The sequence below is a fragment of the Agelaius tricolor genome, unplaced genomic scaffold (genome assembly GCF_023055355.1).
Source record: "Agelaius tricolor isolate 1412-34295 unplaced genomic scaffold, bAgeTri1.0.p SCAF_6, whole genome shotgun sequence".
Lineage (NCBI taxonomy): Eukaryota > Metazoa > Chordata > Aves > Passeriformes > Icteridae > Agelaius > Agelaius tricolor.
This window is the reverse complement of record NW_027269266.1, coordinates 41,259,362-41,273,036: the sequence shown is the minus strand read 5'-3', so window position 1 is coordinate 41,273,036 and position 13,675 is coordinate 41,259,362. Positions and strand designations below refer to the sequence as shown.

The window sequence follows — 13,675 nt, the reverse complement described above, 5'->3', positions numbered from 1 at the left end:
ATTACTTCAAATGGCCTAGAGGTATCAATGGAGAGATCCAAATTTTACAAAATTATGTCTTGTCTATGCAAGATTTCCTTACCTGCCTACAGTTTAAGTAAAAGCTCCTCTTACAGAAAGAAGCCACAAAATTCACTTATGAGACTTTCCAAACACATACTTGAGGGAAAAAAAAAAAAGCTTAAAAATATTCTAAATGCAATCTTTGTTATACAAGATTACAAAGATTTTTCAGCTGCAGCCAGGAAAAAATACATTAAAGAACATCAAGAGTGCTGGGAAGTTCTAATATGAAAGCTGTTGGTGTCCAGCTGCCTCAAAATGTCACAGTGATAGAAAAAGAAGGGCTCAGAAATACCAAGAACACCAAAACAGACAGTACACAGTTGTAAATATCCATGCCCATCTGGAGACTCAATTAATCATGAGATGAAGGGATATGGGAGCAGAAATAGTGGAGAAGAAGTAATTCATGCATTCAAAGAAGCACTTCAGTCTTTTTATCATACATCATTTTCTCCTACCCCATTTTGAAAACCCTCAATAAACCACAGCCTTCATTTCTGCCTTTGAAATATAGATCTGATCATACTTTAAAGTATTTTCTCCTAGCCAAAGCCTTTTTTAATATTATTTCTACCATAGAAATGATACTAATTTTTATGTATAGTTCATTTATTCCATAAGAAATGTCATCTTTGTGCATTTGGAAGAACAGAACACAGAGCCACACTATCACACACAACTCGACTGTGCACTCCATCTATGACACACTATTTATTTGGCAACAGAACTATAAGGTATTAGAAGTCTTTCTGCCATTTGTGTTTTGGGACACAGATACTTTTTTCCCTTAAGTGTGATTCCATTCAGTGGTATTATCTCTGCTTGCCTTCCCCCCCTCCTGGGCGTTGCCCATTCAAAACCCTTTTACTTGCAACAGTGACTGCAATGCAAAGGCACTGACCCCACTTCTGACAGCTATCCAGCCTCTAAAAACAAAGACCAATCTTCTAGAGGTGCTCTGTGCACTTCAAAATTCCTGCTACCTAACAAGGTCCACACTCCTTTTACAAATATCCAGCTGGAGGCCATGATCAGTAGAATTTAAAATATTCTAACATGATTTTAAAGTTAGAGGAAAGTTCTGAAATGCCAGATGATAGCAACCTACATACACAGTTTTCAACACGGGTTGGATTTCACAACTACCACAACTTTCCAGTCATCCATGACAATCATAATTCAAAACAGAAAAATATCCAATAATAAAAAATAACTTAGGTCTACCCCTCAATCTCAATTCAGCTCTTCATTCAAGACAAACAATTAAAAAAAACCCTCCTCTTTTCAGAGAGGGGTGGGAGAAAAAGGGACATCTAACATGTCATGTAACAACCTGTAGCAGAGCAAATCCAGCAGCCACCTAAATCCCCACCCATTTTCAGAGAATAGTGATGACATAAAGGGGGGGGGGAATATCAATGGTTCTTCCCTTATACATATAGTAACAAAAATAAATTTTAGAGATTTTCAACACACAGAATCAAACAGAAAGAGAAACATACAAAATGAAAAAAAAAAAACCAAATCAATAAAGTTCATAGTCACTGTCACAATGCAAAGGGGCTTTCAAGGTTCCCAGAGCATAAACTGAAGGCCAACAGGAAAAAACTGAAATAATTCCCCAGGTTAAATAATTTCCAAACTAGACAAGAAGGGGAAAGCATAATAGAGCAACTTTGTTCGGTACTCAAAACTTCAGTATCACTTTTTAATTAAATACTGTCCAAGAGAGGAAATTTGAGTAATTTTCAAGAACGTATAAATACAAAAAGTATTTTAAAGAAAAATGCAACTAATGCTTCTCAATCTCACCCCGAAATTAAAATTTAAGGGAACCATATGATCTAAGCAAATACCAAACAACTAATGCTAAAAAGCTTCTGTCTAAATAAAATATTTCTATTCCAAACACAGAGAGCACTAAAATGCACAATAGATACTTTATATATGAAGAGAGAATAAAATCTCTCTGACAGTTCAACAAGCAGCAACACAAATAACGAAAAACGATGATGCTACAAATCTTAAAACCTCGAAATGCACATCAAAATCCCTACCACAAGATTAGCACACGAGAGCAACCCTGCGAACCCCTGGAACGGTAAAACATACACACGCACCAGTAGGAGTTGTCACCAAATTGCATGCAAAAATCCTCTTAGCTCCAATGAAGTCAGTGACTCTGATGAGACCTTTACCTTCATTTTCCATCGAAATTGTACTTGAGTCGATAGTTACAAAAGTCTTTAGCAACAGCAGCGCTGGAGCGGGAGCGGAAAGGTGAAGAGAGAAATGCCCCAAGATCCCAGGCAATCACCGTGCTCCCTTTGCCCCCACCTGCAGCAACATCTGCAAGAGAAACCAACGCTAAAAGAGGAAAAAATCATTTAAAAAAAAAAAAAACAAAAAAACAAAAACCAAAAATCAAAATAAAAAGCCGTATAGGCTGCCCAGCGCAGAGCAGCACACGCACACCCAGGGAGCCCGCAGAGCTGTCAGAGACCACCGAGGATGAGGATTAGGATTAGCTGCCCAGCAGCTCCAGCAACACGGAGGAGCAGCGCCGCCGCTTCCCCCTCGCCACCAGCGCCTCCAACAGCCTCGTCCCGCCCGGGGAGGGGCGTTCGCTCCTAAAAATAAACCCTCACCCCAAGTAACCCCCCTTCCCCGCTCTGCCCGCACCCCGCATCCTCGGCGCCAGGCAGGAGACAGCGGAGCGGCGAAGGGAAGCGCTGCCTGCACGAAGCGACCCCCGCCCGCAGCCCCCTCGGCCGCCCGGCCCCGCCCGCACCGTAGCGCAGGCCGCGGGGCAGCGCGGGGGAGGCGGCTGGGGCAGCGCACGGAGGCGCAAGCGGCGGCTCCGGCTCGGTCGCCGCCCCGGCCCCGGCGCCCGGCCGCGCCTCTCACCTCGGAGTGCCGGGGCGGCGCGGCCGCATCCCCGCTCCGCTCACTTCCGCGGGCAGAGGCGGCGGACGGGGCGGGGCGCCGCGGCGGAAGGGCGGGCGGAGCCCACACACGCCCGCCGCCCGCGCCCCCGCCGGCAGCGCCCGCGCGGTGCCGGCCCCCGGTACCCCCGCCCGGCAGAGCGGCTTCACCCGCAGCGCCGGGCAGCTCCGCAGGCTGCGGGAGCCGAGCGGCGCCGCGGTTGAAAATGAACGCGTGTGAACGCCCTGCCCCCGCAGGGAGCCATGGAGGCGCCCGCCCGGTGCCCACCTCGCCCCTGGCCGGGCAGCAGCCGCACGGTGCCGCGAGAAGGCGGATCCGGAGGCGGCGTTGAGCGGCCGGCGCGGGGAGCGCGGAGCCGCGGGCTGTGCTGAGGGGCCCGGCCCGTGCCCCCGCCGGGCCCGGCGCCAGCGCCGGCAGCCAAACCCAGCCCTCCTGGCGTGAGAAAACAACCCCGTCATTCCCGCCCGCCTCCCATGCCAACCGGGGTCACGCACATGGAGTAGAATCAGAATCAAGGCTGGAAAAGAAAGGCCTTTAAGATTATCCAGTCCAATTGTGCACCCAGCACTGCCACTAAGATCCCTAAACCACTAAACTATAACACTCAGTGCCAAATCCAGACCCTTCTTGAACACTTCCAGAGATGGTGGCTCCACAACCTGCCTTGGCAGCCTATTCGAACACCTGATTGCCCTAAGAGTGATTTTTTTTTTTTTTTTCTAATAATGGGAATCTCCCCAGAGTCATCTTAGGGCCTTAGGTAGCTCCTATTAGAGTTAACAGTACAGCCAGGCTAGGCTGGCAGCCTTGCTCGGTTTTGCGCCACCACATTATCATATGTTAGCGAAACAGATGATGTAAATGTTAGCAGAAAAAAAATCAACTCAATAAAACTAACTATTTTAAAGGTAGGTTTTAGCTACCAATTATGGAGCCACCAACCCTAATAACTAGTTGAATTCTGGGGGGAAAAAACGCTTTATCAACTCAATTATGTTCATCTTGTCACCAAAGGAGTATTATTTGAAACTATAGTTGCAATGCTGAACTCTTCGGCTGGGGAAGTTTTTAAGTAAAAGTAACTTCCACTCAGATGATTCATTTTCATTAAGGTGTGATGTACACTACCAGTAAGAACAAAATACCTTTCAGATTTCAAGGTCAAAATCTAATGAAGACATGCTAATTGTAGGCTTTACACCCCATTTCTAAAGGAGCAGTGACAACATGGTCTGAAAAAAGCACTTGCATTGACATCTCATGATTAACGACCTGTCACCTTGGCTTTGTTTTTCTTTAGCAGCAGAAGAAACCAAACTCAGTCTTTGTCAGTTCATAAGCAGCATTTAACAGAACTGAATTTTAGCATTTCAAATGAATCTCACAACCCATAATAGCATGCCCCTGAAGCTAAAGAGCATCCTTGCTTCTTTGAAGATAACTTTGAGTGCTAATGTAATATAGATTTGTCAATATATTTTGAGAAGTAAAGAAGAAGTGTTGCCCTAAAGTAAAGGCTCCAGATATTTGCATTCAGGAAATTATGATGACAACAGGCAGGTTAATAGTTTGGGATTACCTAGTACATAATTTCTGACCTGCCCCATGTAGTTGCCACGTTACTGGAGTATCTCCATGGTTACTCCATGAAGTATCCCACTACAAGGAGCAGTGACTGTCCTCCGAGACAGCACTTCTGTTAACCTGTATGAAAGCATATAAGAAAGCAACTAAAAACCCTTCCAAGACACTCATGACATGCTCACAGTTATAATGCCACAATTTCAACACAAAACTGATGCAGCCAACCAAAAAAAAACCAACAAGAACATTTACTTACTTTGTTAAAACAGGTAGGTCTTGCTTTCAATATCATATGCTAACATTAAATATTAAAATTTAGGTAAATATTTCATGGAGAAAAACCAAAACTTGTCAGTCCTAATACTGTCTACATCCACAACATGTTTGGACTTCTTTACATTGTAAAAAGTTTTGGGGAGAAGAGTGGGAATTCCTGAACATTACTGAGATTGTTCACAATTGAGACCTAAATATCTGTGCCAAAGTCTGCATACTAAGAAACATTCTGTGTTCAGGTATCTCACAAGAAAAGAAGTCAAAAGCAAGTCCTACTCTATAGCAACAACTAAAAAAGTTTAATCTTTGAGGCTTAATCTCTTTCACATTATGTACATCTACCAATATTACAGCCCGTGATGCTGCCAGGCAGCTGGGAAGTGCCACTTCAGCATTATACAAGGACTGTATCCATCCTTGAAAATCATATTACTGTTTCTGCTATATTCCACACATGCAAACAGTGGCTGTTTAATAAAAAATGCTCAAAGTATTTTATTTACAACTGCTGGTAAATGTTGTTTCTTCAAAAATCCCGTCCTTAATGTGGGCTTGATTCACAAGAGTATTAGGACAGCCTTAATATCTTCAGGAAGCCTCATTAAAGTGTGTGGCAAAGGCATTATTTGGCAAACCAAAGCACATTATTAAAATATGATTGTAGAGATAAGTCTGAAATTAAAAAAAGGCTTGGCTTACAGTAACCTGTCATAGCCAGTTGTACTCACAAACTACAGTAATTGTTTTATTTCTTTTAATCTTAAAAAAAAATCTTGCAATGAAATGCTCCTCTGAATTTCCAGTAAACAAACATGTCTAGCCCAAACAGAATAGTTCCAGTGAAAATACATATACAAACCAGAAAAATGTACACAAACAGTCCTTTAACTCCTTAAAGAGTTAGAATCTCTTTTTTAAAAAACTACTTGAAAGGATATGCTGTACTGATAGGTTGGGAGGGAAAAGACTGAATACTTGTGGTTGTTAGCATCTTCTCTTTCTAATTCACAGGCATGAAAATACTTCATAAATGCAAGCAAACCTTGTGGAAATAGGTTTACATTCAGGACAGCAGAGTTTCATGAGCATTCAATGGCAACTTAGGCAGCCCCCTGCCAAAGGCATTCTCCTTCTCTTGCTGTGTTACCAGGTCTCAATGCCACACAGCACCACCTTAGTGTTCTGCATCAACAAAAAAGGGTTCCTGCCACCCAACCACCACCACCTCATCCCTTCCCTGTCTTTTTCCCCATGAAATTCTCATAATTTACCTCCTCTCCATGGCCAAGTCAGACTTTGCCTTCTGTAAGTGTCTGTCAGCAACAGGCAGCCACTAGATTATTTCAGACTCATAACTCCAAACTGATCCACACCTGAATTCATGTGGGAACTGATTCATATCTGGAATAACCCAACACATGAGTGAATACAGACTTCTCTAAATCAGAAGTGGTGGTTCTGGCACAGCAAAAAGGGTAGAAGAAGTATGGGGTCCATGGTACTCCTGCTTTCAGTACTTTCTCTTCTCCCTTAGGCTTCCAGGGCTAAAAACTAATGATTTGATAAATGGAACTGGTTGTCTAGGTTTTGATGACTTGTTGGGTTTTATAACAGGCAGCTGTAAAAAAGCACACATAATTTCTGTATGAATTTAGAAGCAACCCAAAAAGCTGTTTTTAGCTGCCTTTCTATTTCTTCAGAAGACTCAAAGGCCTCTGGAAAGCTTGGAAAAATTAAAAAGTAGTAAATACATTATATTCCAGGAAGTACCATCAGTCAGTTGGAAGCAAAAAAGGGAGAATTCACTCTAATGACATAAAACAGATAGGCCTTAACTTGCAGTTTGTTTATATGCAAGCTGAACTTCAAGTTTGGTTTAGTCTTTGGGATCTTGATCAATTCAGCTTCATCTCAATGGCTCCCATGTGCTGCAGCACTACCAAAAGCAGCAAAATGTGTTTTAAACATAACAAGGATACCTATAACTGCGTGGTTCACAGATTAGAGATTTATTGCAGAGAATTTTGTTGAAGTTACTTTTCAGACCATGACAGCATTTGAAATACTTGTTGCTCTGAAGTGAGCTTCCAAATTCTTTTAAAGTATTGTTTTATAGTATCCTTCTCAAGATGCATTTGAAGTTTGTCAGTGTTGAGTAATGCTACTGAAATCTATTACAAATTTTGTTAATCTCATAGGAATTTATTTATACATTATAATAAGTGACATTTTTCTGAGTCATATCATTGATAATATTTTAATATGGACAAAGCTTTCTGTAGGACTTCAGTTTGGGTCAGAAAGGGCTAGTATATGATCCTTCTGTCAAAAAAGGCTTCTCCACTGCTTGCTTGCTTTGCTTTAGGTTATAACTTAAACATCCCTCAATACACTGATCATAAATCAGCTTTCATGGAAGAAGAAAACTGGTTTCTGGTAAAATGGACTTCCATTTGATTTAATCAGATTTTTTGTTGTCTGTCATCTGGAAGTCAAAATCTCACCAGTGCTTTTACAGTCCTTTACAGAGTTCTTGTATGACTGGAGTCAGGATGGGGAGGGATGATACTGGAGCTTCTCATTTACATGCTTTAAACGGCACATCATTTGTAAAGCCTGTTACAAATTTCATCTCCACATCCTTTCTATCCATGCTTTTCAACTGATAGCAGATAGAAGCAATCACCTCATCTCCAAATGTTATGTGTGTATGTGTGTGTGTGTATAAAATCAGTTCAAGCTTAAAAGAAGAAAAATTATACTGTTTTCCCAGAGGAAATAAGTGCTCATTTAATTTTATAATCCTGAGCATGTTAGGATGTAAGAAACATAACTACAATTTCAAATTACCTTAGCTCAGCCATGTCTTGACACTGTGCAATTATGCTAATTAAGGAACTTTGGTTTATGGGAGTCTTAAATTATATTTCACTGATTTTTAAAGCACTTGAATTTAACTGTGTCATCCCACACCTAAGCAGCATCCCTACCAATATTCTACATTCAGAGAAGGGGTGCAGCACCACAGAATTTTAATTTGACATAAAATCAGGCTTCTATGATTGCCCTTCTGCTGGTGCCAAGTTCTGCATTGGCCCTGACATTTTCCTCTCTTGATAACCCAGCTCAGGAGGACTGATCTAGCCAAGAAGAAAGCCTGCCTCAAGAAAGGCTCTACTAATGAACTCCCAGAACTAGTGGAGGAAGGCAGTGTAAAACAGCGACGGGATTAAAAACCTTTAATCAGTTTGAACTATTGCGAATGTATACTCAGAGCATTCAAGAAAATCAGGTTTAATCTATCCTTCAGGCAAAGACAGTTAATTCATTTTCAGACCATAGCACTCAACTTATCTCAAACCTGCATTTCATCTTCCATACTTTTCTTCTTTAATACCTTCCATCTCACATGCATATTTAATATTCACCTGCTATTTTCCTCCTTCAACTGCGCTACTTTGAAATAGTTAAAAATATTAATTGCACATTTTCCAGAGAGGTTTCCCTTCCCTTTATTAATGACTCACAGAGATCTTCAGCTGTTTTCTTTCTGTTTTCCCCTCAGTGACTGTTTTCAAAGCTAACTACCCCAGTAAAAGTTTCACTGCTAATTTGGAAGCTCTCACAAGTGCCTCTATCCTATCTACTGGAGGCTTCACATTTCCAGAGACATTTTGTGAAGTAAAGATCTAGTTTCACATTGCCTCTAAAAGACAGCCAAGAAACATGTGCTCTATAATTGGAATATGCTGTGAAGCAAGTTACTATTGGAAGTCTTGGCTGAGGCAGGCAAAATGCCTTGTTAGGATGTCTGCTACAGGACAAAGACCCCACTCCTCTGCATTGCCAGCTGCAGCTACCATCATGTTGTGGCCTGAATACAGCAGAAGGTGGAAAACTCTTCCCTATGTCCTTCTAAAGGATTACTGCAATTTATTACATGGCAAAGAAGGCTTCACATTTACTTGTAAATTATTTCAGTTACGTTATAGCAAGCTGTCTGTGGTGGAGAATAAAGACATTTCAACAATGAAACTATAAACAGCTAAAAAAACCACAGCAATAGCAAAGTTTGAATTTAATTTGAATTGATTCAGGGTTAATGTGCCAAGAATTTCAGGAATGCTGCATATATTACCGACAAGTAAGCTTGCCAACACTCTCTTGGAAATTCTTCTTCAAGACTATGGGTGAGAGCAAAACAGGGCAAAGGTAATAGTGAGGAGCTGGCAGTTAATAAACAGATGTTTACATAGTTATACAATTTTGGCTACTGCAAGAATATGATGATTTGTTTGATAACACACTTAAGCATAATATGTTGGGCTGTGAAATTTTATTCAGACTCAGAGCCAAAAATGCTATCAAGTGAAAGCATGTGGCAACTTTTCAGGTTGGAAGGAATTAGTTACAAACTTTTGTTTTACCAGAGAGCCCATATACATTTTTATTTTTAGTATTACTACAAATTTCATGTAAATGGAGTCAAATATACAGAGGATTTTTTCCTCCCTTATGTCTTAAAAAGAGTGGTCTGAAGTCACATTTTTAAAGCTGGTAAATGTTACTGATAAAAGCAATTAATGTGGCATGCTTCTATTGCAACTATGTGCTCTATTGTAGAAACCCCTTACTTTAAGATAGATCCAACTGGTGAACTGAAAGACTAAATCTGTATTCAGATGCTTTCTTAGTCAAAGTTAACAATAAGACTGCAGGGGGAGGAATAAAAACTGCACACACAGGTTATGTAAAATTCAGAAAGTTAGTAAAGTACACTTAGAAAAAATACCCAAATTTAACAAGGTTGTTCTGACCTCATTCCCTATCCAACTACACAAGCTTGTGCTAGGACAAAGTGGAGGTGGGAGCAAGTGCTCAGTAGTGTCTCCATACCACTGCTAATGAATATCAATCTTCAGCACAAGAGAATTAAGAAAAAACCCCACACATTTCACAGAAGGCTCCTGTCTGCCTTGAAAATAGGTGCTAAAATATTACCCAGCAGCATCACCATGTTTAGTAGCCTAACTCTAAATAATAGATCACATGTTCAGTTCATGCATCTCCAAAGGCTGGATACAGCCCCAGCTGAAAGTGACAGGAGTGGATATGGGAGAGACAAACCCCACAGCTATATCATATAAATTGGGAGAGTTTATTCCAGCAGCCTGTTGCAATGGGAAGGTTAAAAGGGCCCTGAGGTGCCCCTCTGTCTCCCAGTAATTCAGCAGCAAACATCAGCTGCTTCTGTGCATCTGCAACAAGCCAAGAAGCACCAGAGGAGGATTTAATTTAAAAAGAGTTGAAACTCGTATTGTAGGCCCTCCTCCCCACCATCTGGCTAGTGGGGACATTCAGTACAATTCAGCATGACAACTGCCTATTCAGAAGGAAGGAGAAAAAAAACATTTCTCATTCAGGAAAAAAAATTGGGCAATTCCCATTCCATCTTTGAGGGCCTCCAGCCTAATCCAGATCTGTTGAGGAGTTCTGAGGATACAACTCTATAATTAGAGTACAGAAACTGGTAGTGATAAATCAGCAAAAATCTTGTTTCCTATTTGAAGTTCAGGCTAAAAGTAAATTTTTGCCCTGAATTTCCCATATACTATTTAGAACTTGACCAGAATATTTTGATATCTAATGAGAGGCATGGTTTTTATCCTACTTCTTTAATATGTCATACAATAAATTTAAGGTCAGAAGATTATCTTAGGTTGTTTTAAGATACTGTTATGAGAACATATCTATCACACATCACATCAATATATTGTACCGTTTATATTTATACAATTTCTATTATATCTATGATTTACCTTATCATAAATTTGCTTATCATTAGTTTATCTATTATTATGTTCTACCAAATAATAAATCTATCCAGCCATATATCTATGACTTATTTAATATGCAGAAATGAAACAATACCAAGATGTAAATCTTTCTGATTCATCAGTTTCTCACCTGTGGAAAATCATCCATGAAGAGAAAAACAAAACAATCATTGGGAGCCTCTGACATTGTAGTAGCAACATGGATTAATCAGAAATTACTTACGTGTCTATGCATTGAGAACCAAAATCATGATTTTACTTCTCTTGGAGTTGCAAAACAGGACTCCTGGAGTATTTTCTTCATTAGATACAGATTTCAGTAAGCCAGGTGCTTTTAAGAATTCATCTTTCATGTCTCCCACAATTTTCACTCCAAATTGTTTTCCCTTTTTGAAAACTTGATCTTTGGTTGTTTACAGCCTCACATCTTCAACATTTATGTACAGTGATGCTGTTTTACTCTTCCAGGGACAGATTATAAAGGATGTAGAATAAACTAACCTTGGTGTTGCAGTTTTTCCTGTTTATAAAGTCTATTTTATCCGAAACTATAACCTCACTGCAATATCTAAAGAGAGAGCTAGGTTTGAATAAATTAAGCTTTGCATCAATTCAGCTGTTTCATCCTACAAAGTGTAATCAAGATACTGCTTCTAGGGTCAAAGCACCAAGAATGCAGAACTGTAGCAAAGAAGCTGAAAATTGGTGAGGAAAAATAAAGTCCATTTTCAGACTTGCCAAAACCTCTAAAACGGCATTTCCTTTTGCAGTTTGTAGCAAAAGGAATACCACCACTTCCTCCACCAAGCCCTAGGCCACCTAAAGAAATACATCCGCACTGAAGAAAAAAACCAAGCGACTTCATTCTTGCAACTCTGCACACAATGGCTTCTGATCCAAATGGGAACTTCTTAGCAAATATTTTCTGATGAGTTTCAGATTTATTGCAGGTTCACAAGCACTTCTCTTTAAACACAACTCTTTTATATATATATATATATATATATATATTTAAATGATTTTGAAGTAGCCTAGTCATTGGTGACAGTAATTCCAAGCAACCTTTTAAAATAGCTGTGGCATGACATCCTGTCCTTCCATGTGAAATTAGCCCTGCCCAAATACAGAGCCTTTTGCAGCCCTGTAACTGAAGGAGCAGCTACATGAAATTTGGTCAGGTTTAAAAGTTTCCAGCAGCAATGCCAGCACTTCTGAGTCCTATACATAGGATGGCTGCAAATACTATTTTATTTTAGCCCACAGTGAAAATGCCTTGTGTTACTATGAAAGACAGCCACTATTATTGAGGTTGCTTTATAATAATTCAGGTTCCTTGCTTTGTCTTCAGGGTTGGGCGTAGGCTGTAGCTGCCTATAACAAACTTCCTGTGGATGCAAAGCAAATACCATAAAGAGGCTTTGACATGGCATGAATGCCAGGGGAAGGTCACAACCCAAAGCCTGATGCCTATAACACTGCTGTGTTTAAGCTTTTGTAGTTCCTGGGCTTTAATATTGTATTGTTTGATATTACAAGCTGGTTTGTGGAACGGTGCCATTATCTCAAAGAAGTTTGCCTGTGCTGAAAAAAAGCTTCTAATCCTTTTAGTTGAATAGAAAATCTGGAAGGCATGAACCTCAACACTTGAATAGAAAGGCCAAATGAAATTTCTCTGAAAAGAAATCAGAATTTGAAAGGGTAATTCATTTTTTTTAATGGTTGTGATTGACAATCCTGGAATTTCTAACACTCAAAACCATTTTCACCTAGCCCTTTTTAATGCCTCTTGAGCCGTTTCTGCTCTGATTATTTTTAAAATATGGTTTAAAAGTAGCGCTGCTATATTTCTGTCTAATTTCCTGGGGAGAAACATAAATAAATATATGTGTTACTGGGTGCTCATGAGCACAATAACTCTTAACTGTAGCACATGGTCGGTACATCTGATGATACAAGAAGCTAATTTGATAGGGCACAGCTGAGGAAATTCAGTTAGGAAAACAGGAACCAAGCATCTGTTTTGTTTGACTGTCTCAGAACTTTAAATGCTTCCTAAGCTTTGTTGCTTTGTTGGGTTCCTTGTCTTTTCATGACATTAGAAATGCTAACATGAAGGCTCCAAAAATTAAATCTAATCCTTCTGTATCTGGCAGACATATTCTTATATGAAGAGAGGAAACAGTGGGATAAGACAGATTTTTCTTTTAGTTACAAATAATTTGTTTCATTTGTAATCAAATAAAGCTTCAGTAATTGAATATATATTAGCTTTCAATTTTTTTCTTTTGGTTTTCAATCTTTGACATACTTGTGTTTAAATAACTGGCAGAACAGTGCATGTAAATAAAGCTATAATAGTTGAGCTTAAGGATTAAAGAGAGAATAAGCTTTCTATTGCACAGCCTATTCTGTTAAGGTTTTTCATTTCACTAGGTTTGAGTAGTGGCAGTCAGCCTGCCCCACTCCCCTCCCTTCCCAAGCAACACCTGTCAGCAGTAGCCATTCACTCTTGATACTGGCCTAAGTGAAGAATTGTCAAAACACAGAATGGTTTGGGTTGGAAGGCACCATACCCTGCCGTGGGTAGGGACACCTTTCACTAGGCCAGATTGCTCAGAGACACATCCAACCTGGCCCTGTTTGATTGATGTGATTCCTGTGTCACAAAAAGTGCCTAAATTAAAAACAGTATTTCGGGAAATGTACTACAATCCTATTTAAAATGTCAGTGGTGTAAGATTTCTTCAGAAGATCATCTCAAACTTAGACTCCAAAAATAAATGAGCATTGACCATTTAGATTAATACTTTTGCAACATATTTAAATAAGAATTTGAATAAACCATTAGGCAAGAGCTGCCACAGTCCATCAGCAGCTAGATAAGTTCTGTGATTTCTGTTTGGAAAGCAGCTCCTTCTTGCTTCTGTGAAAAAGGCAGAAGCTCAGTGCCTTGTGATTAGGATCCT

The 13,675-nt window shown here is 40.1% G+C and overlaps 1 protein-coding gene across 7 annotated transcripts in view; it reads right to left on the bottom strand.

Moving 5' to 3' along the window:
* ATP2C1 (ATPase secretory pathway Ca2+ transporting 1) overlaps positions 1 to 13,675 on the bottom strand; it is a 61,991-nt gene that overhangs the window by 41,288 nt on the left and 7,028 nt on the right. Inside the window, exons 1-2 of one of the 7 annotated variants that reach the window (XM_071429501.1) lie at positions 3,280 to 3,424; positions 2,265 to 2,415 (exon numbers count right to left, since the gene is read on the bottom strand). The exons of 1 other annotated variant lie outside the window; for it this stretch is intronic. In XM_071429501.1, the coding sequence (XP_071285602.1) occupies positions 2,265 to 2,270 (6 nt within the window). In that variant the 5' untranslated portion in view covers positions 2,271 to 2,415; positions 3,280 to 3,424. Of the gene's footprint in view, positions 1 to 2,186; positions 2,434 to 2,748; positions 2,876 to 2,973; positions 3,132 to 3,279; positions 3,425 to 13,675 lie in introns of those variants that run through there. 5 more of the 7 variants (XM_071429503.1, XM_071429498.1, XM_071429499.1 and 2 more) reach the window with 5 other exon arrangements.